The 24,819-nt window shown below is 38.9% G+C and overlaps 1 protein-coding gene across 1 annotated transcript in view; it reads left to right on the top strand.

The window, feature by feature from the left end:
- The window catches only part of tbc1d10ab (TBC1 domain family, member 10Ab), a 77,035-nt gene that overhangs the window by 40,462 nt on the left and 11,754 nt on the right, over window positions 1-24,819 (top strand). The window contains exons 3-8 of the mRNA XM_055655828.1: window positions 10,542-10,649; window positions 10,959-11,065; window positions 14,136-14,250; window positions 16,231-16,296; window positions 20,121-20,310; window positions 21,812-21,966. Of these exons, the coding sequence (XP_055511803.1) occupies window positions 10,542-10,649; window positions 10,959-11,065; window positions 14,136-14,250; window positions 16,231-16,296; window positions 20,121-20,310; window positions 21,812-21,966 (741 nt within the window). The remainder of the gene's footprint in view (window positions 1-10,541; window positions 10,650-10,958; window positions 11,066-14,135; window positions 14,251-16,230; window positions 16,297-20,120; window positions 20,311-21,811; window positions 21,967-24,819) is intronic.

Raw genomic sequence — 24,819 nt, 5'->3', positions numbered from 1 at the left:
GAGAACAACCACCACCCAAATTACCGGCTAGGAAAAGTTAAATATTGAATGAGAGTAATTTATTTTCACCAGATGTGTAACTTGGCCAGAATTTAGACATTTGTAGCCATGGTTACTAAACAGAACTGAAAAAATAGAAGTATCCCCAGTTGTACAGCTCGATCTGATTTTAAAGATTGTAGAGCCATTTTAAGTAATCCAAGTTCTTGATGGATCTAATATGGCTTTACAATTTGATCTGTAATGGGACATTTTGTCTTTTTTATTTCTTCAACTTGCTCAATGTTTGGGATTAATTGTGTGCTAATATGCAAAAGTGGAGAAGTAGTGGGTTGATAAACTAATAAATGCAAATTGGGCAATATTTTTTATCATCAACATTAAGCAAGCGTGTAAAACCGAGAATGGAAAATCAAATACTTGATGCCTTTGATTTATCAATGTTTAATGTTCAATATCCAATGACAATAGCTTAGATTTTGCAATCAACAGCAAAGCAGCAATTCTTTTCACTGATCAAAGTCACCCTTGTAGGAGAAACTGATCCTTTATTGACGTCTGTTTTTATCAAGGGTTGGGTGAGTTGGATCTCTACTGTTCAGCATTTGTATTGTCAGCAAGTTGGTTGAGCACAAATATATCCTTCCAGAAAACTACTTTTGTCTTGAAATGCTGTAGATAAAGGATTGGGAGATCCACAACAGTGAAATCAAGCTAGATTTGAGTTGCCAGTACTGTCCCTGCTTCTTTTTCACCATGGCCCCCGCTTCGTGGGCAAGATGAGGACAAAGGTCGACCCCCTCTCACCCAGGTGCTATCCACAAGGCTTATTACTAAACATTTTTAAATGAAAAATCATGGAAGTACATGAATACATTAATGATTTAAACCATTGAAATGAAATACAAATCAAATTCCATCTGAATTCCAGGCTGGAAATCTTTATTTAAATGAATAGTCATTCCTATTCAATTCCGGGCCAGACCAACATGGAAGAGGGGGACTTCTCCAGCATAATGCTGAGGAATCTTGAGAAGATTGATCAGGAATGTTGGACTCCACCAGCATGGGCTAACCTACTGGACATTTCTTACAATTCTGTATTTTGCAGCTTTTTACATTCCCTTATCCATGTTCTCAGTGCATGTCTGTGCTTGTTTCTCATATCAACCAGATCACATCAACAGCCTGGCAATGTGACCTCGCCCTGGCAGATAAATTCCCTTTATTCTATCTGGCTTTTCCCCCACCCACTCTGAACATTAAGGCCAACATGTTTTCTCATTTCAAGTTCTTTGACCTGAAGCATTAACTCTTTCCATTGATGTTGTCTGATATACTGAATGACACCAGCATTTTCTGTTTTTATTTTAAAATTCCAGCATTCAGTCCTTTTTTAAATTTTCATTTCGCAATGATCATTCACTATCTGGAAGCTGTTGCAAAGGGAACATGTTTTATAATTATTTTGCATTGCTCTGTACTCTTTCCTTTATCCTTTATGTGAACAAATCAAGCCGTCCATAGACAGTCGTCTCTCTGACTGGATAGCATGCAAACAAAAGCTTTTCACTGTACCTCTGTACACATGACAATAATAAACTAAACTTGGTTGTTGGAATTTTCCGTTGAATGGTTAGCACTAAACATTGGCTGTAGCACTAAACACTTGGCCAAGGACAGGTCCCATATGAAAGAAGGTTTAGAGTGCAGTCATCTTACAGTTTTGTGATTTAGCCTTATAAAGTTTCTCTGTCTTAAACTATTTGTTGCATTTGAAACCCAGATATGCTTCAGCCAATAAATGACCTTTATGCAAGCTGCATTGACCCATGGTGACCGTTCTTAACTGTTTATTGTTATGCCATGGTTTCAGAGAGATGTAATGATACCCTTGATGTGAGCTGCTGTTTATGCATTTCTGTCTTGCCAAAGAATTTGAACAATGATTTATTTTTAAAGAATATTAGTAAACACTATTGGTACATTGAACTAGTTAAACTTATAGTAATTGTACAGAAAATATGTTAACAGCCTATGATAATTTGTGTTTCTTTCAAATTGCCGAATATTCCTAATATCTCCCTTTATTACCGGGTGGCGCTTTAATGGCAGCCTCGCCTACAGTCTGTCTGTCTTTTTGTTACTTTTAGTGTTATATAATAGTTTGTGTTGATGTTCTCTGGTTTGTTTTGTGTGACGGAGGGAGGGAGTCGGTGAAAACTTTTTTTCTATCTCTTACCTTGGCGGAGATGCCATTGTTTTCCGGATTGTATCTCCGGTCATTCTGTGGCCTAACATCGTGGAGCTGGAAGCTTTGCTCGGGACTGACTTTGAGCCCCACCACAGGGTGTGGACTTTACATCAGAGCCGATTCCTTGCCAGGGTTTCCTTGCCTGTGTACTTTAACATCAAGGAGCTCGCAGTCTCGGGTTGAGACCGTCGGGATGCTCAAAGCCGCATGACGCTCAACCCGGGGTAGATTTCCCCCCCCCCGATGCAGGAGCTTGACCACTCTGACAAGGATGCTCACCACCGGCTACAGGAGTAAGATCGTCCCGTCAATGGAAGTTTAGAGGCCCTTGACCGCTGGAGGTCAAAGAAGGGAGAGATTGAACTTTTCTTCGCCTTCCAGTTAGTGAGGACTGCGGGAGGAGTCGCTGTGGTGGATGTTCATATTAAAATGTGTTTTGTGTGTTCTGTTGCTTTTTATTAGTATGGCTGTACGGCAAATGAAATTCCTCGTATGTTGCAAAACATACTAGGCTAATAAAATATGATTATTATGATTATTACTGCAGGAATTCAGTAATGTTGCTTAAACGTATCTGTCTTAATCACAAGATTGTGCTCTGGAGCTTGTCCTTATGGACATTATTTAGTCATGTATAATTTGCTGGCATTTTCCTGTCTCTTTTGCCCCGGTTTCCCACCTTTTGCTCTCCTTTCCTCTGCTGCACCCCCGCCCCCCCCACTAAACATTGATTAAATGAAGATTCATGGGGTTTATTTCAAGTATTCCAGTGCTGCTAATTCATTCTGTAACACTTCATGTTCTTAAAATTATCAGGTTGCCACATCCAATATTATGGAATATTTCAGTAGTAATGGAGCTTTCCCAGGATTCAGAGGGAAGTTACCTCCAAAGGAAATAGATGCTAGGTTCATTAATTGGCCACTAATGCATTAATGGATCTGATCATGATTAATAATGTAAGAGACTAGCCTTGGTCGATAGGTTGGTATTGGGAAATAACCTAAAGTGCCTGTTCCACTGCAATTATTTTTAGAATTATGCTGACAGTGATGCAAGGTCAAACTGTAGACTCACTCAAACAAAGGGCGGGCAAGCGGACTGTAAAATTATACTTTTCGCAAGAGCTAGCATCTTCAGATTAAAAACTATTAAAGTCCAACTCTAGATATGTGCACTTGGAATGATGCAGCTGATTTTAGTAATGTACAACTAGCTTGTGTTTTTGCATTCCATTTAAGGACATAGTTCAAATTCACTGATGGAGACCAGGTCTCCTGTTTGAATAAAAATGGGGGAGAGCAGCTTTTTATTGTGATGTCCATTTATCTGCAAGCAATTTTCCTGTGTTTACCAATGATACAAGTATCCAAAACAAAAAATGCAAACCATATAATTCAGTTTAATTTTTCACGCTTCCGTTTTCCATTAAGGAATGGGAGGAATTAATACTTCTTGCTCGAGTCGCTTTTTTCAATTTTGTATGGATATGGCTGCCACTAACAAAGCCAGTAATTCATGCACATCTCTTGAGTTGGTTTTGTAAAAATAATTATAGATGACACAGCAGTAGAGTTGCTGCCTTGCAGCGCCAAAGATCCGGGTCCGATCTTGACTACAGGTGCTGCCTGTACGGAGTTTGTACGTTCTCCCCGTGACCATGTGTTTTCTCCGGCTGCTCAGATTTCCTCCCGAAATGCGCATAATTAATTATCAGCACTGGAATACTTGAAAATAACCCAATAAATCTTCATTTAATCAATGTTTTGTGGGGGATGGTCTCCATCAGTGCAAAATCATGCTAATGTTAATTGGCTTCTGTATATTGTCCCTAGTGTGTAGGATACAACTAGTGTCTTCATGCTGTATCTCTAAACTGAACTAAATTCATGTGGTGAGGATGCCCGTACTCAATAGTTGTTGCTAACTGCCTGGGGACTATTATTCTAATCTGACGACAAAGAAGGAATTTCCAAGAATTGATGATTTGTGACTGGATGGGAAGTTGGAGCTAACAGTGTTGTCTCAAAGTCTTCAGGGTAGCACTGATTGTGTGAAGAACATCTGCTCTGATTAAGAGATATTTTCCTTTAGGTCTGTGCTGGAGGAAGTTTAATATTATTGAATTTCCCCTCTTTGGAAAATGTCCTTTTCCAAAAAAAAAAGGGTAAACTGCTTTAGCACAGTTTCTTAGAAACTGTAGATATGGTATAATGAGCTGTTGCAGTGTGTGTTATGGTGCTTGAGGCCAGTAGAATGTTTAATATCCCATTAAAAATGCAAAGTTACAGAACATACTTTGTAGTGAATATTTGTCCAAAACCACAGCATGTTTTTTAGATTGCATATTTTGAAAACCATGAAAACTGCTTGCATGTGTCCATGGAATTCTTTAGACATTAGAGATACTATGTGGAAACAGCCCATTCGGCCCACCGAGTATGTGCTGACCAGTGATCATCCTGTACACCAACACTATCCGACACATGGGGGACAATTTACATTTTACAGAAGCCAATTAACCTAATCCTATATGACTTCAGGAGAATGTGGACATTCTGTACAGGCAACACCCCTAGTGAGGATCGAACCTGGGCCCCTAATTCCTTTCCATGCTTTTAGTTTCATTTAGATTTTGCCTTTACCTCCATATAATCTTTATATATTATTTCACTGTGTTAAAAGAGCCTTGTCTACTATTCATCATCTATTTGCATTTAAACCAGAACTTTGTCTCAAGTACCCTGGACTCTGATTTTTGAAAGTCATTCTGGAGGAAGCAATCAGACCTCCATATTGTCACTCCTTGCTCCTAAAGACAAACATGAAGGTCTACATTGGTATTGTGCTGCCTGGATGCAAGTCACAAGAAATCAGTAGCTTTTTCTTGTTGGTTTCTTCCTCTTGCATTTAGATATATTCCCACGAGTTGTTTCCCGAGTCAAGCCCAATTACGAAATAAAAAAGGACTGGAACGAAATTTTGTAATTCAGAGTTTCAGTAGTAGTTACTGTTGGCATTTGAAGATTCACCAGAGTTTTAGTGAAGAACGTTACATTGACTGACTCCTAGATCTGTGATGAAATTGAATTTTTGGTCCATAATGTTTCGTCAACAATGTCAAATTTTTGTTGCATTTTCCATGTTAAAATGACCTTTGTGCTTTGCTACAGTGAAATAATATCCTGTTTAGTTTAGAGATACAGCATGGAAACTGGCCCAGCGAGTCCACGTTGACCATCAATCACTCATTCACGCTAATTCATGTTATCCCATTTTCACACCCATTCCCCGCACACTAGGGGCAATTTACAGAGGCCAATTAATCTACAAATGTGCACATCATTGGGATCAGGGAGGAAACCCACGGTGTCTCTGATAATTTGCAAACTCCACACAGACAGCCTTTTGAGGGCTGGATCAAATCTGGTGCTGTGCGGCAGGAGCTCTACCAGCTGTGCCACTGTGCTGCCCTTTTGTGGTGCATGAATTGTTTTCTCTATATTTGAGCTTCCAATGACCACCTCCTCTTAGAATGTTGTATTGCCTCAGTAAACTCACAGTTAAGCTTTACAAATGGACCTGCACCCTTTCAGTATAAGACGGTGTATATTAGTGTAAAATGTTGTGGACTTTCAAGCAACTGGTTGTGGGAGGAAATTCTGCATTTTTACCCTCTTCTGTTCTATGGCAAGCATTTAGAAACTTAGTTTCCCCAGTTTCTAAATGCTCGCCGTAGAACACAAGCCACTCTTTCAAGATTTTGAATATCTCATTAATGTTTCTCGATTATTATTATTTTAGCAGCAGTGAATGGTTATTTGAACCATGAATTGACATTGTTTAAATTTGTGTAATCTGTAATCAGACCAACTCTCAGAAACGAGACCAGTATATTTTTGAAAAACCTTTCTATTTTATAATCTAAACCATCATGGCAGGAAACTCATTTTGGCAGTGTAGATTTCCATACTACTTCTGAAAGAATTGGTGATTGATTGAAAGACACAGCATAGAAGTAGGCCTTTTAGCCCACCGAGTCCACACTGACTATAGATCACCCATTCATACTAGTTCTATGTTATCCCACTTTCTCATCCATTTGCTACACAAAAGGGGCAATTTACAGTGGGCCAATTAACCTACAAACCCACATGTTTTTCGGATATGGAATTAAAACAGAGCACCCATGCGGTCATGGAGAACGTGCGAACTCCACACAGACAGCACCCGGGGTCAGGATCAAACACTGGTCTCTAGTGCTGTGAGACAGCAGCTCCACCAGCTGTGCCACTGCCACCCCTAGTGATTTAGAGCATGAACAATTTCCAGGTCCAATGCGCTTCTTTAAAATAAGAGAATAGGTACAGATTTTGAAATGTTTCAGTATTAAAAGGGTAAATTTCTCATGTGCAAGGTTCAAAATAAAGTGTTCAGATCCTTGTGTGCATTATTTTCACAAAATCTATTTTTGAACTTTGAAAATGGTCAATGTAACTGCATATTAAAGTTCATTATTATGATAACTGGCTGACTGAAACCATACTTATCACACCCATTCTCGCCCAATGACACTTGCTTACAAGAATTCTTATCTTCTCAATTTTCTGCAACTAACAATGTTTTTATGTTATCTAATGGTGGGCGGTACCTCTTTTTTTTTTGTTGGTAATTTATACTTCATCTAATCTAGACTTGGAAGCAGTGTTCTGCACATTGCTTAAGGAGAGATAGGAATCTCTGGATAAATTGCTGCTGAGCATTTGGGAAATGTGCAGACTGGTACAGTGTCGTTCAAATAAACTTTCAGCACATAGTTTCTAAATAGTTTTCCTTCCTGAGTAATTGTTGAGTTATGGTTAAATGCAAGGAGCACCGCCTTAAACTATGCTTGAATTTGAAACTGAACAAGTCATTAAAAAATAAATTTTCACTTATTGGTTGACCTTTTTATGCTCTCATTTTTCAGAATAGATGTGCACTAATGCCTAAATTACTGCAGGCATTATTGGTCTATAAACAATTAACAGGTTTGTGTGACTAGATGCATGGTGAATCACGGTCTGTTGGGTGGTGCATGGTGGATGAGAACTCTTCAAGGAAAAGCAAGACGATGAAAGGGAAGATTTATAAACAAAGAACTTTTTAAGGACGTGGGAGGAAACTGGAGCACTTGGAAGAAACGCATGCGGCCATGGGGAACGTGCAAACTCCACACAGACAACACTAGTGGTTAGGGTCTCTAGTGCAGTGAGGCAGCAGCTCCACCTGCTGTGATACAGTCTGAGTATCACCAGCCAGGGAACTTTCAGTAAAGGCACCAGCTGTGAATTAATTTAATAAAAAACAGTAAATCAGTCCAATTATCCAGAGAAAAATTGCAAATGACTAGGATTGTGTTCATAGATCTAAATATCCTGACGGAAATATCATTGTGCTGGCATAAAGAGTCATAAATTAGAGTGAAATGGCAAGGAAGAAGGTGGGTTATGGTTAGCCTCGAGGCTATGTATGGCATGAGGAAGCACTAATGAGCATTGGCCCCTCGGAGCAAGCCAAGAGATTGATAAGAAGGTATGTGTCATTATTCAAGGGACATTGAGCAAGGGATTGTCAGATGGCAGTTGGAATACTTGTTGGGAAAGGGACAGGAAGGCCAAAGTGCTGAGGTGAAAAAATAAAGGTGGCAAGACTGGCCAAATATCAGGCATTGATGCAAAATCTCAAGAAGGTTAAATGTGCATTAATCGCTCTTTTTGAGACCACGCAGCAGTACTACACAAACCCCTAGACTTTTGCCCATTGCCCAGTTTCCCCTCCTTTGATGTTTTGTTATTTCCCAAAATGTGATGCCTCCTATGTTTGTAGCTGAATTCCATCTGCCACTCTATGTCCATTTTGCCATCTTATCGATATTTCCTTCCAGGTTCCTTTTGGTCCTTGAAACATGGAAACATAACGTTTGACCTTGTGTATCTCCAAATAACGCAAAATGCTGACTTGAATCTGAAGTACTGCTACAAGACATGCATATAAATTTGTAACAATCTCATAATTATCACTTCCACAAAGATTTCAGACTTGAATTTGCAGTTTATGATAACCTACATCAGCTGGGTGAGCATATGTTAGTGCAGAGTAACATTGATTTCAATTAGGTAGCACCATTTTGGAATGTCAGAAAAAAACTAACGCATGGCTCGACATTTTCCAAGATTGTTCATATTTTGGAAGTGAGTTGGAGAAAGGCTTGTGGACACCTTGACTCTCAGTATTTATCGAAACTATGTGTGTACTGAAATGAGGAATTTCTAATGTAAATTCCACTTTGGTGGAAAATGGTTGGTTGGCTTCTGTTTACCTGAGTGAGATGATGGTGCATTGGAGAGGGGACTGTTTCATCTGTGGTTGCATTTCCCGCTGGGGCTGACTAGTCCTATCCTTGACAGGCACACCCTCCCACAGTTTTCATAGGTGAAGTTGTCTTTGGCCATTGGATTGGCGAGTGTGTTGCTGTTGATGTTGACCATTTGGCCTCGGGGAGTCTAAACCTCAAGGGCATGATGATAACAAATATTCTCATCCTCAAATATATTTTTCCATCATTCTAGTGCAGAGCGAATGGTTGGGTCCACTTGTATCTCTGAGCTACCTTTGTAACACCAGCTCCGAGGCATCTTTGCTGCTTTAATTAGAACATCATGTTTTCAATCTTTGTGTGAGATCACTGTACTGACTCTGGCAGCTGCATCCATGATGTCACCAAAATGGTGCGTATAGGCTCCTTTCTGTTGCTGCTTGTATCAATGAACTTGGGAAGAGCTATCAACAAGATATTGCCTATTATAGGCACTAAGACTCAAACAACAACAGTCTGTTATAAAGCCATTCTACATTCAACTACCACAGGGCGTAGCAGTAGAGTTGCAAAATTATGAGGATGCAAAATTATTTAAAGATTTATGAAGAAAAGATGGAAAGTGTCATTGTTGATCTGAAGCTGGTATATTACAACAGTTCACTTTAAAATACAAAACCCTGGCCCTTTTTGGGAATATTAAAAATAAAAGTTTTGTGGCACTTGTGGTAGTGCTTGGAATTTAAATTCTGTGGTATTTTATTTATTTGGATATGGAGTGCCACGAGAGGATACTGAATGTGTTCCTTGGTCCTTTTCATTTTGCATGCAATTTTCCAAAGATGATCTTCAGTTGCAGAAAAGTGTCAAGATCATCAGACTTTATTTCTTCCCTTGTGTTTAATGAAAATCATCTGTATTAATCTGCTCCTTTTGCTGTTACATCCTTGCATTGTGATTTTACTGGACTCTTGCTAACCTATGAGTTCACTCGGAAACTGATTGAAAACAGACTCTTTTTAAATGTCTGCAATGTGAAATAAATAGCAAAGGTCAGTTATTTCCTTTGCTTGGTTTCAAGATCATAATTTTGCTACAAAAGATTCTTGTTGCATCTAGTAAGTCATTTGTACAAGGAGCCGTGTAATCTTGTGTAAACTATGAAGTCTTTTGTGCGGTTCAGTTGATTTGCATCTTTCTTGCATGCAAGCTTGTTAAATTTGTAGGCAATACTAAAATATGAGTGGAGCCACCGTTATCAGGGGAATTCAATCAGTTAAGTAATTAAGCAAAAATTTGAATGTAATGCTAACAATGCACATTGTGTATATTGTAAATTAAGCTCCGATGCAATGCATTGAGTGCATTTAAAAAAAAATCTGGCAGCAAATAAAAATTAATAACGCCTACTACCTTGACAAATGTTTCGCTTCTATGCGTCAAGTCTGTGTCAATTTTTTTTACAGCGCTCCTGTGTTTTGTGACGATAGTTTGCATTTAAATGCAAGTTGATTATCTAGTTGCTGAAGTTCTTTTGAACATCTTGTTTTATTAAAGATATGTGCTACTTTTTAAGATGAATACACAAATTTACTTAATTGTAACGTACGTTACGAGGATCACCAGGATTTATTTTTACAAAGTACTGGAAAGTAAACTTAAAAGGGGACTCGAGTGTTTTTTAAGGGTAGTAAAAGGTTTGAAATTGGGGAAAGGTATCCAGTCAGTATTGATTTGAAGGAAATAATAGCCTTTTTTGTGACATGATAGATTTTATGAGGTAATAACAGTTCAAGTAAAAAAATATTGAAAGCAATGACTCCACATTTAAAAGCATGTGCTTGAGTTAAAATACAAGACAAAAACCTTGCACAGTTAAAAACCATTAAAGAAAGTTGAGTGTGTACTGTTTTTGTTTCTGTGGCACAGGTGAGACTGCGATGTCAGAAAGGAATTCCACCTTCACTACGTGGACGAGCTTGGCAGTATTTGTCAGGGAGCAAAGTAAAAATGGAACATAATCCAGGGAAGTTTGATGTGAGTATCAAGAGAACATGCTTTATTGGTCATTGGTATTAATAACCATTATATTATTTAGAATGATATGACTTCATATCACTGTCTGCTTCAAGGAACCAGATAACATACAACAAAACCATCACTTGTAAAAGCTTGCTCCCTATTTCCTATAACCTTCTGTGGTGTTCTAGTTCCTTCGGTGCAACTCTACTACAATATTTTAAGTTGTGTTGTATTTAATGCGGTTGGAAAACTTCAACCATTTACTGCTCTATCAAAATAATGAACATATGAAGTCTGGTGATATAAAGGTTGTTGTTTTCTTAGGAGATGGACCAGTCACCGGGAGATCCAACATGGCTTGATGTAATAGAGAGGGACCTACATCGCCAGTTTCCTTTTCATGAGATGTTTATTGCCCGGGGAGGCCATGGGTATGTGCACTCATTTTTGTATTCAATCCTTTTAAAAAAAAAAAAAAAAAAAAAAAAACGAGAAGCACAATGCTCAAGTTTACTTATACCTGATGAGCAATTTTTTAATTAGTGCTAAAATTTTCTGAAATTAATCTTGAATCCATCCTGAAATGGTGCATACATGTAGCAACTCTAAGAGATGGGGCCGTACAGTTTGAACTTGCAACAGAATTTATTTTTTTAAATCCCACAGTGAAGAACAAGAGTGTGCTTTTTAAGGATTTGAGATGGGATGCACTGTCTTTTTTCCAAAAAATATACCTCCATGGTGCCATTTATGATGGACCTTTCAGAGACCTGGGCATCCTATTAATTTACCTTAATCACATGTTTTAAGTTTCAGTATCTCATCCAAGTTCTTTGCATTATTAATATAATGGATCAGCATTGAAAATTGTTAAATAAAACAATTCATAACTTGTAATTTCTTAAGTCTTCTTGAGAACATAGGTTCTCATAAACCCTCCATTTTTGATTTACAAATGGAAATCTGACATTAAGGCTAAAACGTGAGCTAAATGTGAGAATCTATATGTAGAATGTTTCATTATTAGAGCCTGGATTTTGCCATGTGCCTTTTCCTGCCTTTTTTAATGATTTCACCAAAATAATGCCCTTTTTACGATCGAGTGCCTAAATCAGCCTTTTTGCCATTTTGCTAAAAGGTCGTGCTATTTTCTGTAATTGTACCGTGATTACAATGACGTTTTCTATGTTAACACGTTAATATTAACGTTATTATTAACATAGTATAACTTACAAGAAAATTTCCACCACCGGGGGAGCCAACATCGGTTGCTCACTTGTTCGTGCTGCTGCCCGCGGGTTCAGCCTTCTCCAAGATCTATTTAAGAAAGAACTGCAGATGCTGGAAAAATTGAAGGTTGACAAAAAATGCTGGAGTAACTCAGCGGATGAGGCAGCATCTATGGAGAGAAGGAATAGGTGACGTTTCAGGTCGAGGTCCTTCTTCAGACTGACGTGGGGGGAAGAAAGGAAGAGGCAGAGACACACTAGAAGAAGAGCGGGGAGGGGGAGGAAGGAGAAGACGAGGGCTATCTAAAATTAGAGAAGTCAATGTTGATACTGCTGGGGTGTAGACTACCTAAGCTTGTCTCCTCACTACATTTACTGCTGGCTCCAGTCGCAAATCTGAGTTTTCGAGTGATCTGTGCAAGGCATTCATTGATGCTGGAATTCCACTGTGGAAATTGGAAAACAAATCTCTCAGAGGTTTTTTGGAGAACTGCTCAGAGGAACATATACCAAGCGAGTCATCATTATGGAAAAATTATGTTGACAGCAACTTCAACATTGTTGTGCAGAAAATTAGAGATGAAGTTACATGCAACAAAATATGCATCTCAATAGACGAGACAACCGATGCTGTGGGGTGATATGTTGCTAATGTGGTCATCGGTACACTGGAGGCAGGTCAACCATCAAAGGAGTATTTGTTGACATCAGAAGTATTGGAGAAGTCAAACAGCTCGACTATTACTCAGTTGTTTACATCTTCACTTGCTGTACTTTGGCCAGAAGGTATAAAACATGAGAATGTTCTTCTGTTTGTGACTGATGCAGCTCCATACATGGAAAAAGCTGCTCGTGCTCTTAAAGTTTTATTCCCCAAAATGTTGCATTTGACATGCTTAGTACAAGGACTTCATAGAGTTGTCAAGCACATACGTAGCTTGTTTCCAAATGTCAATCGCCTAGTTTCCATTGTCAAGAAAATCTTCCTCAAAGCACCGTCACGTGTGCAGTTGTTCAAGGAAATGGTACCTGAGATTCCGCCACCTCAGCCCGTTTTGACTACATGGGGTACATGGGGTACATGGCTCTCTGCTGTATTCTACTATGCTGCAAAATTTGAAAAGTTAAAAGAAATCGTCAACTGTTTTGAAGAAGAGAATCTGCTGTCAGGATCGTCAGTGAAATCATGCAGAAAAAGTCCCTCCACCGCGATCTTGTGTTCATTGCTTCCAATTTTGCAAACTTCCCACAAGCTATCACTTCCCTTGAGAAACATGGTGAAATATTAGTGAATAACTTGCAGATTTTCAACAAAGTAACTGACAATATCTGTAAAATGCATGGCGATGTAGGTAAAGGTATACAAGGAAAATGTGAGAGAGTGATTTTAGCTAACAAAGATCTTGGAGAAATATAAAACATAGCTAAATTTCTCAAAGGTAGTTGTAATGCACAAGATATCGACATGCATATAGAGTCGGTAGCTTGTTTTGGGTATGCACTAGTGACCTCAGCTGAGGTAGAAAGACGTTTTTCACAACTGAAGCTTGCTCTGTCTGACAGACGGCAGTTTAACACCAGAAAATTTGAAAAAAATGTCAGTAATTATGTGCAACCAGGCAACTTTGGTCATTTAATGTAGAATGCCTTTATATTATCATTTTTAACCGTATTTTGGTGGTGGAAATAAATGCTTTTTTTGCCTTTTTTTGTCAATAAAAGCCTTTTTTGTGCCTTTTTTGTAATTTTATTATGCCTTTTTGCCTACCTATTTCAGAGTTTTTTTTAACGCCTAAACATCCTGGCTCTATTCATTATGAATTAAATGAGCTCCCAATTAAACTCGGCAATAGCAATACCACCTACGTTCAGGTGTTAACGATATTCATGTGTTCAAAATGCAAATTGAATTTGTGGATGTTCATAGTACGGTGTAAGAAGGAGTAAAACGCTATGTCAGGCTTGAAACTCCATATAAAATGTCAAAAAAGGACAGTGGCGGAGTAACTCAGCAATTCAAGACCCTTCTAAGGAGAACATGCCGAGTGACATTTTGGGTCGGGATCCTTCTTCAGACCCAGCCCAAAATGTCACCTATCCATGTTTTCCAGAGATGCTGCTGATCTGTCGAGCTACTCCAGCACTAGTGTCTTTTTTTTGTAAACCAGCATCTGCAGTTCCTTGTGTATAATAACGGCAAAGAAGCTGTGCTAATTTTGCTTTATACTAAAATTCACTAGATTTTTATTTTCGACCTCTGTTTTTATTAAAGGCAACAAGATCTATATAGAATTCTAAAAGCGTACACGATTTACAGACCGGAGGAGGGGTACTGTCAGGCACAGGCTCCAATAGCTGCCGTTCTTCTAATGCACATGCCTGCTGAGGTAATTGATCTTCCTGTTTTTCTCATTGTTCAAATTGAATGTGGAATGTCTATTTGGAGAAAATGATGTTTTGGGTGTTTAAAAATGCACGCAAAATGGGGAAGCTTCGCAACCTTGTTTTCACTCAGTGGAGGTCAACACTTCCTCACAGGAAGGCAAAATCAGAAGTGGAGTTGATCTCTCCCTTACACCAGTTTTGGTGTCTGCTTGCAGAGAAATACCAAAACCTAACTAGAAATGGTGCCATGGACAGAGAAGTAAACATTTAAAAGATTTGAGAGGCGTTTATGGTGCCGGTTCCCTTTCTTTTCTGTGGATGGTTTGACACTTGTCTGATGTTTCAAAGCTGGCAGCTACAATATGCAAGAAGCATTATTTTCTCTCATATTAAGATGCACATGGAATTCAACTTTAATGTATGTATTATATCTGGGTGCAGCTTGGCCTGGAAGGAACATTTCAGGTGTTCATTATTATCTATCTCACGTTTCATGTTAACAAATCAATAATATAACTTTGATGCATGAATTGAGGAAGTGAATTAGTTAGGAACTACCAAATATGTTGTAATAAAACTATTCAACAGCCACCAATCAGTTACGGTATAAAACTCATCTCGGACCTATGTAAAGCGGCACAACATTTTTTTCTGAACCATTATTCATCTACAATTAAAACATTTTTTTTTTGCTTTGGTTTCAATATGATCATGGCTGATCATTCAATATGATCATGGCTGATCATCCAACTCGGAGAAGGCAGGTACGGGATACTGAGTTGGATGATCAGCCATGATCATATTGAATGGCGGTGCAGGCTCGAAGGGCCGAATGGCCTACTCCTGCACCTAATTTCTAATTTCTATGTTTCCAACATTTCTTAGCCTTCCCACAATGGCTCTTGTTATGCAAATTAAAACATGCCTTTAACATTTTTGTAACTACATTCATGAAGGTTTTTATTTTTGGTAGCCTGGCTCTCTTAATCTCTCTGCTTGCAAAAAATTGAGATCTGCAGTTGAGCTGTCTGCTTTGTATTTTCATTTTCTTGACCTCAAAATGACAGTGCATCAACATGATTCCTTCATTGCAATATTCAAACTACTTATTCTTGTAAACGGATTTCTAAGAAACATGATCATTCAACATGAACAGTTAAATAAACCTCTGGCTTGACTCTGCTCTCTATTGTCCTTCTCCATTTGAACTTTAATGGATCAGTGTATGAATTTTCTCCAGTCATTAACCACTGGTAGTCGGTGACAGTAGCGAAGTTCTGGGCACCATACCTTGCGAAAAATACAGTGACTAGAATTAGTATAATTTTATTTGCTATAATGATATCGCTAAGTTAATACAAGCAGAAATTGTATCTGTGGAGGGCTAAAAGAGGTGCTTAATCAAAGTTTGAAAAATAGTGGGCAGAAAGGGAAATTAGTTCTGCTGGTAGGAAAATCTAGAATTAGGTAATCATTATTTACAAATAAGACCCAGTCCAGGTAAGATTAGGAAACAAATCTAAAAGGAAATTTGGAACTCGCTTCTGCAAAGAACAACTGATGTTGGATCGCTTAGAAAAGTTAGATTGTTGTTAAGGAGGTATTACATGAAATTATGTGAAAGCTACATTGTGAAGTTGGGTGTCATGATTTCATTGCATGGTGGAATAGGCTGGAGGGGCTAATTGGTAATGTTTCTGTAAAGTGAGTTAGGAATGGATCTTTTCCTCTCAACTATTAACATATTTAACCAGAGACCTGTCATTTTGGCTCTTCTTTCAACGGTCCAAGTCCTCATGTCTCCAGTTTGTGTCTTGAGGCTCACCTAAACGAGTCTACTACACAACTCCAAATATGATAAATTTCACTATATAATAATTATACCAACATAGGCCAGTGATTCCTAATCTTGCACATATTTCAGTACTGCTGCTGTTCTCTGCATTGACATGTCTGATTTATCATTTTGCTTTGTTGTGCAGCAAGCTTTTTGGTGCCTCGTTCAGATCTGTGAGAAATACCTTCCGGGATATTACAGTGCTGGATTGGTGAGTTTATTTTAAACTTACAGATGGCATTATTGAATTTTAGAAACAGTAGAACGAGATTATCTTAGTTGTAGGCACGGAAGGAGTGAAGAACAGAAAGAAAATGGTGAGGATTTGTTTTGTAGCCATGCACAATAACTAGATGTGCTATTCCAATGTAACTGAATATATGTATCATAAAGAAATAGTCAGAATATGCACCCTTTGCGTACCCTATTTGATGTATTGGTTTATTGTCACATATACCGTGATACAATAAAACATCTTTTTGCATATTATCCAGGCAGATTATACCATACATGAGTACAACAATCAGCACACAAGAGAATGGAAACAATGCAGAATATTGTGTTATAGCCAGAAAGAGTGCAGATTAAAAAAAGTGCAAGGGCTACAATGAGGCGGATAGGGAGATTGGAAATTCAACGTTGTCATACGAGAGGTCCATTCAAGAGCATAACAGTGGGGAAAGCTATAGTGCATTGATGGTAGCTTCCTGGCGCTAATTTTATTAAAATCAGTAAAAAGTTGATTTGTAAATGAAGTACAATCTTGGGATTTGGTTTGTAAATCTGCTCTCTATTGTCCTTCTCCAATTGAACTTCAATGGATCGAGGTATGAATTTTCTCCAGTCATTAACCACTGGTAGTCGGTGACTGTAGCGAAGCACTTTACAGCGAGGGGAGCTTTCGCAAAGTGGCACTTTTGTGTCGCTGGCATTGCTTTAATTTGACTAATCAGAAATTTGCACGTCATAGAAATGTGACAATCTACATCTTTTATTAAGAAAAAGTGAAGCTTTTATTCGTGTGACTTGAGGTGTATTCCAGAATTGTACTTCCATTTTTTTTAAAAAGAAAGCTGCAAAATGACAGATCTAAAAAAGTATTTAAAAACCTTGTGTGATGCTGCAGGTAAAAAGTTCAGATGTGTAATATTGATTTCACATTGACAGCCTGTAGTTTTAATTTAATTTTAAGAATATTACTGAAATATCTTTTGTCTACTGTAAGTTTAGCTGAGTGGTTATTTTCTGCTTGCTTTACCTTCCCAATGCCCCAGACAAACGTGCTACTGAGGGTGGAATTCAATCCTTAACCTTCATTTGTGCAAACACTTAGCTGTTGCACATTTCTTGGCCTTTAAGGTTTTACTGTTCGGTTTAGATTTTGTTTCCCAAGACTAGTTGCTAGATACAGTTGCCTTTATCTATTAATTTGGCAGCATCTCTGTTCTGCTGTTTTCCATCATGAAGGAGCTTAGCTTTGCTCTGACAGTGCCACTCCAGCCCCTGTTGCTAAAACTTTTCTTTCAGCTAGAGTGTATTATGTCGTATACAGTAGTGGCATTGTGCAGAAATCCCCTGTGAGAAACTAATACACTGCCTGGATCGCCATAAAAGCTCAATAAATGAGATGAAATGTCTGATTGTCAAGAGGTTGTCTTAGTGCCTCAAATACTTGCAAATTCCACTGATATTAACATCATTTTATTCTTGAAGGATCTAGTTGCTAGTCACATAAAAGTGCCACTTTGTTAATTTGGCTGTTTGTTGGATTTTGGCTCTCAAATGTATTTCATCACAGTTCTACTTCTGCAACACTGCAGAAGGACAACACACATTTATGTGCTGTGTTCCATTTTCTACATACTTGTCCTAAAGACGTTGACTCTGTGCAGTGCAATTCCACAGTTGCTGGAAGTCCTTTGCTATGTCACACAAGCAGCTTTACTAATGCATGAACTTGGCAGTAAATGTAATTGGGTGATTTGACTGACCATCAATCACTCATTCACGCTAATTCATGTTATCCCATTTTCACACCCATTCCCCGCACACTAGGGGCAATTTACAGAGGCCAATTAATCTACAAATGTGCACATCATTGGGATCAGGGAGGAAACCCACGGTGTCTCTGTTAATTTGCAAACTCCACACAGACAGCCTCTTGAGGGCTGGATCAAATCTGGTGCTGTGCGGCAGGAGCTCTACCAGCTGTGCCACTGTGCCGCCCTTTTGTGGTGCATGAATTGTTTTCTCTATATTTGAGCTTCCATTGACCTCCTCTTAGAATGTTGTATTGCCTCAGCAAAATCATAGTTAAGCTTTACAAATGGACCTGCACCCTTTTGGTATAAGATGGTGTATATTAGTGTAAAATGTTGTGGACTTTCAAGCAACTGGTTGTGGGATGAAATTCTGCATTTTAACCCTCTTCAGCATTCTTCCCTAGTTTCTAAATGCTTGCCTTGGAACACTTCTTCTTCTTCTTCTTCTTCTTCTTCTTCTTCTTCTTCTTCTCCTTCTTCTTCTTCTTTCATGTGGCGTGCACAGCCTAAAGTTGTTGGAAAACTTGTTCTATTTGATCTTCCATTTGTGCACGTCGAGTTGATTGCATTAGTCGAAACAGGGCGGGCCACGTGAAGGTTGCAATCTTCCACCCTGCCTTGGAACACAAGGCCCTCTTTCAAGATTTTGAATATCTCATTAATGTTTCTCGATTATAATTATTTTAGCAGCTGTGAATGGTTATTTGAACCATGAATTGACATTGTTTAAATTTGTGTAATCTGTAATCAGACCTCAACTCTCAGAAATGAGACCAGTATATTTTTGAAAAACCTTTCAATTTTATAATCAAAACCACCATGGCAGGAAACTCATTTTGGCAGTGTAGATTTCCATACTACTTCTGAAAGAATTGGTGATTGATTGAAAGACACAGCCTGGAAGCAGGTCTTTTAGCCCACCAAGTCCACACTGACTATAGATCACCCATTCATGCTAGTTTTATGTTGTCCCACTTTCTCATCCATTCGCTACACAAGGGGCAATTTACAGTGGGCCAATTAACCTACAGACCCACATGTTTGTCGGATATAGAATTAAAACAGAGCACCCATGCGGTCACGGACAACGTGCAAACTCCTCACAGACAGCACCCGGGGTCAGGATCAAACACTGGCTTCTAGTGCTGTGAGACAGCAACTCCACCAGCTGTGCCACTGCCACCCCTAGTGATTTAGAGCATGAACAATTTCCAGATCCAATGCACATCTTTAAAATAAGAGAATAGGTACAGATTTTGAAATGTTTCAATATTAAAAGGGTTAATTTCTCATGTGCAAGGTTCAAAATATAGTGTTCAGATCCTTGTGTGCATTATTTTCACAAAATCTATTTTTGAACTTTGAAAATAGTCAATGTAACTACGTATTAAAGTTCATTATTATGATAACTGGCTGACTGAAACCACACTTATCATACCTCTTTCTAGCCCAATGACACTTGCTTACAAGAATCCTTATCATTCTTATTCACGATGTAGTTTCCAGCTGAAATTCTCTTTTCTTTTACTTTCTGGCTGGTTGTAAGGCTGGGACTGCCTTAGAACAAGTTGAGAATTGAGTTAAAGAATACATTGCCAGTTACTCACCAATTTTGGCTTTCAAGTAAACTTATTATATGATTAACCATTAAGATATTTGATGTCTAGCTTGGAATACACTTGTTCTGTGTTTATAATTGCTCCATTAACAACATGCAAATTGAAGTTGAGTGCAATTTGTACAGAATTCTAAGGATTAGTTATATAAGTGGTTCAAATTAGGGAATAAAAGACAGTGCTGTAGTAACAAAACAGGTCAGGCGGTATCCCGGGAGAACATGGGTGGGTGACATTTTGGGTTGGGACCCTTCTTGACTGATCAAATTAAGGCAATGGATTAAAGGCTTGAGTGCAAATGTTATTTAGAATTGTGTCACGCCAGGCATTTTCGGAGAGAAATGGGCTACTTCATACATTTTGTGATGTGTTTTCAGGAAGCAGTTCAGTTGGATGGGGAGATCTTCTTTGCCTTGTTGCGCAAGGTTTCAACAGCAGCGTATAAGCACCTTAACAAGTACAAAATTGACCCCATCCTCTACATGACCGAGTGGTTCATGTGTGCTTTTTCAAGAACTTTACCATGGGTGTCGGTGCTGAGAATTTGGGACATGTTCTTTTATGAAGGTAGGTAATTAATACAATATTGCATTATTTACTATATATTAACGCTTCTAACACATTTGACACCTAACTCTTGATGCAATGTAATATGGCTAGAGATCAGTAATCTTGAGTGCATTTGAACGTTTGGCCAAGAACCGCGAGTGATAATGCTAAGCACTTGTCTCGCTGAAAGACCTACAAGCAGCACTGTAAGTATAAAATTAGATTTCCTTTTAAATAGCAATAATAGTGTTCCAAGAGGGTATTTCTCAAAACATTTAGTGATTAATTTTGATTAGTTTAGATGAAGGGTTGTTGACAACTTAGAGCAGAGTTTATTTAATGAACATCTTTTAATTGCTGAAATCACTTTGAAATCCTGTTTTCCTTTTCTAATAAGAAATGAATTTGATTGTAAACAAAAGTGCTGGAGAAACTCAGCGGGTGAGGCAGCATCTATGGAGCGAAGGAAATAGACAAGGTTTCCGGCCGAAATCCTTCTTCAGACTGATGTTGGGTGGGGGGTGGGGGGGGGGGCTGGAAGAAGAAAGGTACAGAGGGGGTGCAGTCAGAGAGGAGGTTGTAAAACTGTCTTCGGAGGGAGGAGCAGAAAAGTAGGCATACCTTGAGGAGATATCGCGGTGGAGTAGACAAAATGTTCAAGAAGCAACTGCAGATACTGGAAAATCGAAGGTAGACAAAAGTGCTGGAGAAACTCAGCGGGTGAGGCAGCATCTATGGAGCGAAGGAAATGGGCAACGTTTCGGGCCGAAACCCTTTTTCAGACTGATGGTGGGAGGGGTGGGAAGGAGAAAGTGAAATCATGATTGTTTGCATTTAGCAGGAGCAGATTCTTTTTCTGCACTTCTTCTGCAATGCTTTTTGCAGACTACTTTGAAGTCTCGTTCAAAATTATGAATGCAAAGACACATCCCTTAATCATTTGCAGGAAAGAGCACTATCTTTGTTCCTTTAGTTTAGTTTATTATTGTCACATGTACTGAGGTACAGCAAAAATCTTTTTGTTGTGTGCTATGCCAGTCAGCCAAAAGACTCTACATGATTACAATCAAGCTATCCATAGTTTCCATAGATACGGAATAAAGGGTGTAATATTTAGTACAAGATGTTTAAAGTTTAATAACATTACTTTACCTTATTTTCTATATTCTCTTGAAATCTGCTTGAGGTTAGTCAATGCAGTAACTTTGCAAAAAAATGAAATGACTAGGCAGAAGTTCCAGGTTTGAAAACAATTCTGTTCCTTGTCTGAAGAAGGGTTTCGGCCCGAAGCGTTGCCTATTTCCTTCGCTCCATAGATGCTGCTGCACCCGCTGAGTTTCTCCAGCTTTTTTATGTAACCTTCGATTCTCCAGCATCTGCAGTTCCCTCTTAAACACTGTTCCTTGCATCGTTTGTCAGACGCCTAATATAATGCAAATTGTTTGCTTAATAGAGCCTAATGTTCCTGATGCTATGAATTCGGTCAATTGCCACTTTCTTTTGTTTTTGTTCTATCCAGGTGTAAAAGTGATATTTCGTGTTGGCCTCATTCTGCTGAAGTACACTCTTGGCTCATCAGACAAACTGAAGAAATGTCAGGGCCAATACGAGACGATGGAAAAGCTTCGTGGCATTGATCCCAGATATATGCAAGAAGCTTTTCTTGTTCGAGAGGTAATAAAACTGATCATAATTTTTTTATATCGGAATGTTACATGACGGAATAATTCATACTTATTGTAATATCGATTGCAATCCACAGTGAAACAATCTTGATGCAGGTGTGTTGAAAATGTATGACATCTCATCAGATATTTGCTGTGGGGGGGGAGAGATAGCTAAGCTAGTGACATTTAAGGCACCACATGTTGATTAGTATGGGGAAGATATTGGTCCAATATTATATCAAGGACTTGATCTTAGATAGTATGCTTAATATCACAAAACAGAAGAAGGGTTTCGGCCCGAAACGTTGCCTATTTCCTTCGCTCCATAGATGCTGCTGCACCCGCTGAGTTTCTCCAGCTTTTTTGTGTACGTTCATTTTAACACGTTGGATTTCGGCAGCATCACTAGAGAGGGAACTGTTAACATTTCAGATCAAGAGCCTGTCATTGGGAGCCGTTAACATCCTGAATGTTTCCAGCACCTGCCGTTTTGTTGCATTCTGAAACGGTACAATACAATACAACGGAAGCAATGTGACCACCATTAAAGGAAGTATTGCGAATAATGGCTGTAGACTTGGTCAAAGGAGAAGAATTAAGAAGCATCTTAAAAGGAAGATGCATGTTGAAAGTTAGTACAGGATGAGCTTGGGTTTACAGAGGGGACGAGGTGGGAGGCGTTCCCAGGAGAGGCTGGAAATGGTCTTGTCTGGAGGCAGTGCGAGCAAGGAGGAGATCATCAACCGTTTGCTGAAGGCCATTGAAGATCATTGTTATGGAGGATTGGAAGGACGATGTAGAAACACAGAACTGCAGATGCTGGTTTATACCAAAGATAGACACAAAGTGCTGGAGTGCCTCAGTGGGTCATCTCACAAAGAATGGGTAATGTTTTTGGTCGAGACCCTTCTTCAGATTGTCTATCTTTGGAAGGAGGATGTCCTGTGGAGAGAAGATATGACGTTGGACGTTCCATTTAAAGTCAAGTCGGACACTCGAGGTTATACATTGTCTTGCACTGATTTGGACAACGACCAGAGAGAGGGGTGTATGGGTAGGTGTTGACATTGTCAGGAAGACCAAAATTAGTGTGTTGAAAGAAATTTATGCAAGAACAAAGCAAGCAACACTTGAGGCCACAGAGTGCAGGGGAAGATTATACAAATGTACATTAGGAACAGGACCAGGTGCCTGCTGTGGCATTTAACATATCATCCCTGTGGACCACCACTTACTACACCTTGCCAGTGGGCGATAAAGTGGCAGAGTTGCTGCCTTACAGCGCCAGATACTACAGGTTCTGACTACGGGTGCTGTCTGTATGAAGTTTGTACATTCTCCCTGTGACTGCCTGGGATTTTTATGGGTGCTTGGGGTTCTTCCCACGCTCCAAAGAGACACAGGTTTGTTGGTTTCTGTAAAGTTGTCCCTCATGTCTAGGATAGAACCAGTGTATGGGGTCAAAGGGCATGTTTCTGCGCTGTATCTCAAGTCTAAAGCCAGAAAATTATGTGGATGCCTGATTTTTCCTGTTGGCTGGCATGTTAGTCCCTCTTCACTACCCTATGGGCCTTAAAACAATTAAAGTGACTGGCTTGCTGTGGTTTCACCTAACCCCTCCCCTCAACTCTCCTATTCACCACATTTCCACTTTGAACCGGCAAAGATCTGAGTAATCCCAGTAGATCGAGGCTTCACCTTGGACTGGAAGTCCAGACATGGAGGGTAGTAAGGGTGTTGGTGGGCTATGGTGCGAAGGCATGAGAATGTGGTTGAGAGGGAAAGATAGATCATCCATGATTGAATGGCAGAGTAGACTTGATGGGCTGAATGGCCAAATTCTCTCCAAGAAGTTGTGAAGCTCTGGAGAACTTATGATGCTCTGACATTCCAGTAAAGGAAGTTTGGATTTGCTTCTATTAGACCTTGGCAACGTTTTCTGGTAAAAAATTGACATGATGATGCAAGTGTGTTGTGCCAAATTGTTTTGAGGGTCAATAATAATGGACTTTTTCCAATGGATTTATTGTAGCACTTGTATATTTCCTTGGTTTGTAAATTTCCCTTGTGTAATCAGAAAAGGAAATTACTTTTATTAATTTTATCTTGTATAGGAAGTCCTTTAAATGTTACTGTCTTTCAGAAAGCTGTTGATTGTTGCTGATGTAGCCTATTTCTGTGCAGAGGGTTTTGTTTTGATTTAAAACAACTTAACCTGTTGAGTAACATTACATTTGTTACAGATCTATTTGGGGTTTATTTGTAGCTTAACAACAGAATCAGCAATTACTCGCAGGTTAATTCTTTATATTATACCCAAATTTAAGTTGATCTAAATTATGCTAGTGCTGGGATAACTTTAATAGGAATTTGTTTCTGTGGATATCATGCCTAAATAATTTACAATTTCGTTTTTATCGTTCTGCATATCTCCATTTATATTTTAAAAAAATGAGATAACAAGGTAATGTTTACAAGGTGCACAGCAGTAGAGCTATTGCCTCACAGTGCAAGAGACCTGGATTTGATCCTGACCTCAGGTGCTAACTGTGTGGAGTTTGCACGGTCTCCCTATGACTGTGTGGGGTTACTCTGGGTGCTCATCCCAAAGACGTTTGTAGGATCATTGGCTTCTGTAAATTGCCCCTAAATGTAGGAATGGGATAACTGTGTGTATGGATGATTGATAGTCAGTGTGGACTAGATAGGCCTGTTTTCATGCTGTATCTCTAAACTAAACCGCATGTAGTGTCAGATTGATGTATTATGTATTAGAAATTACTGTTTAATCAGTTTATTTTAAAGATAAACTGCTGGATTCTAGGTTAACAAGAAAACGCTGAATAGTTAGGATGAGGAA

This window comes from Leucoraja erinacea, chromosome 25 (genome assembly GCF_028641065.1).
Source record: "Leucoraja erinacea ecotype New England chromosome 25, Leri_hhj_1, whole genome shotgun sequence".
NCBI lineage: Eukaryota > Metazoa > Chordata > Chondrichthyes > Rajiformes > Rajidae > Leucoraja > Leucoraja erinaceus.
This window is presented reverse-complemented; position numbering and strand designations above follow the sequence as displayed.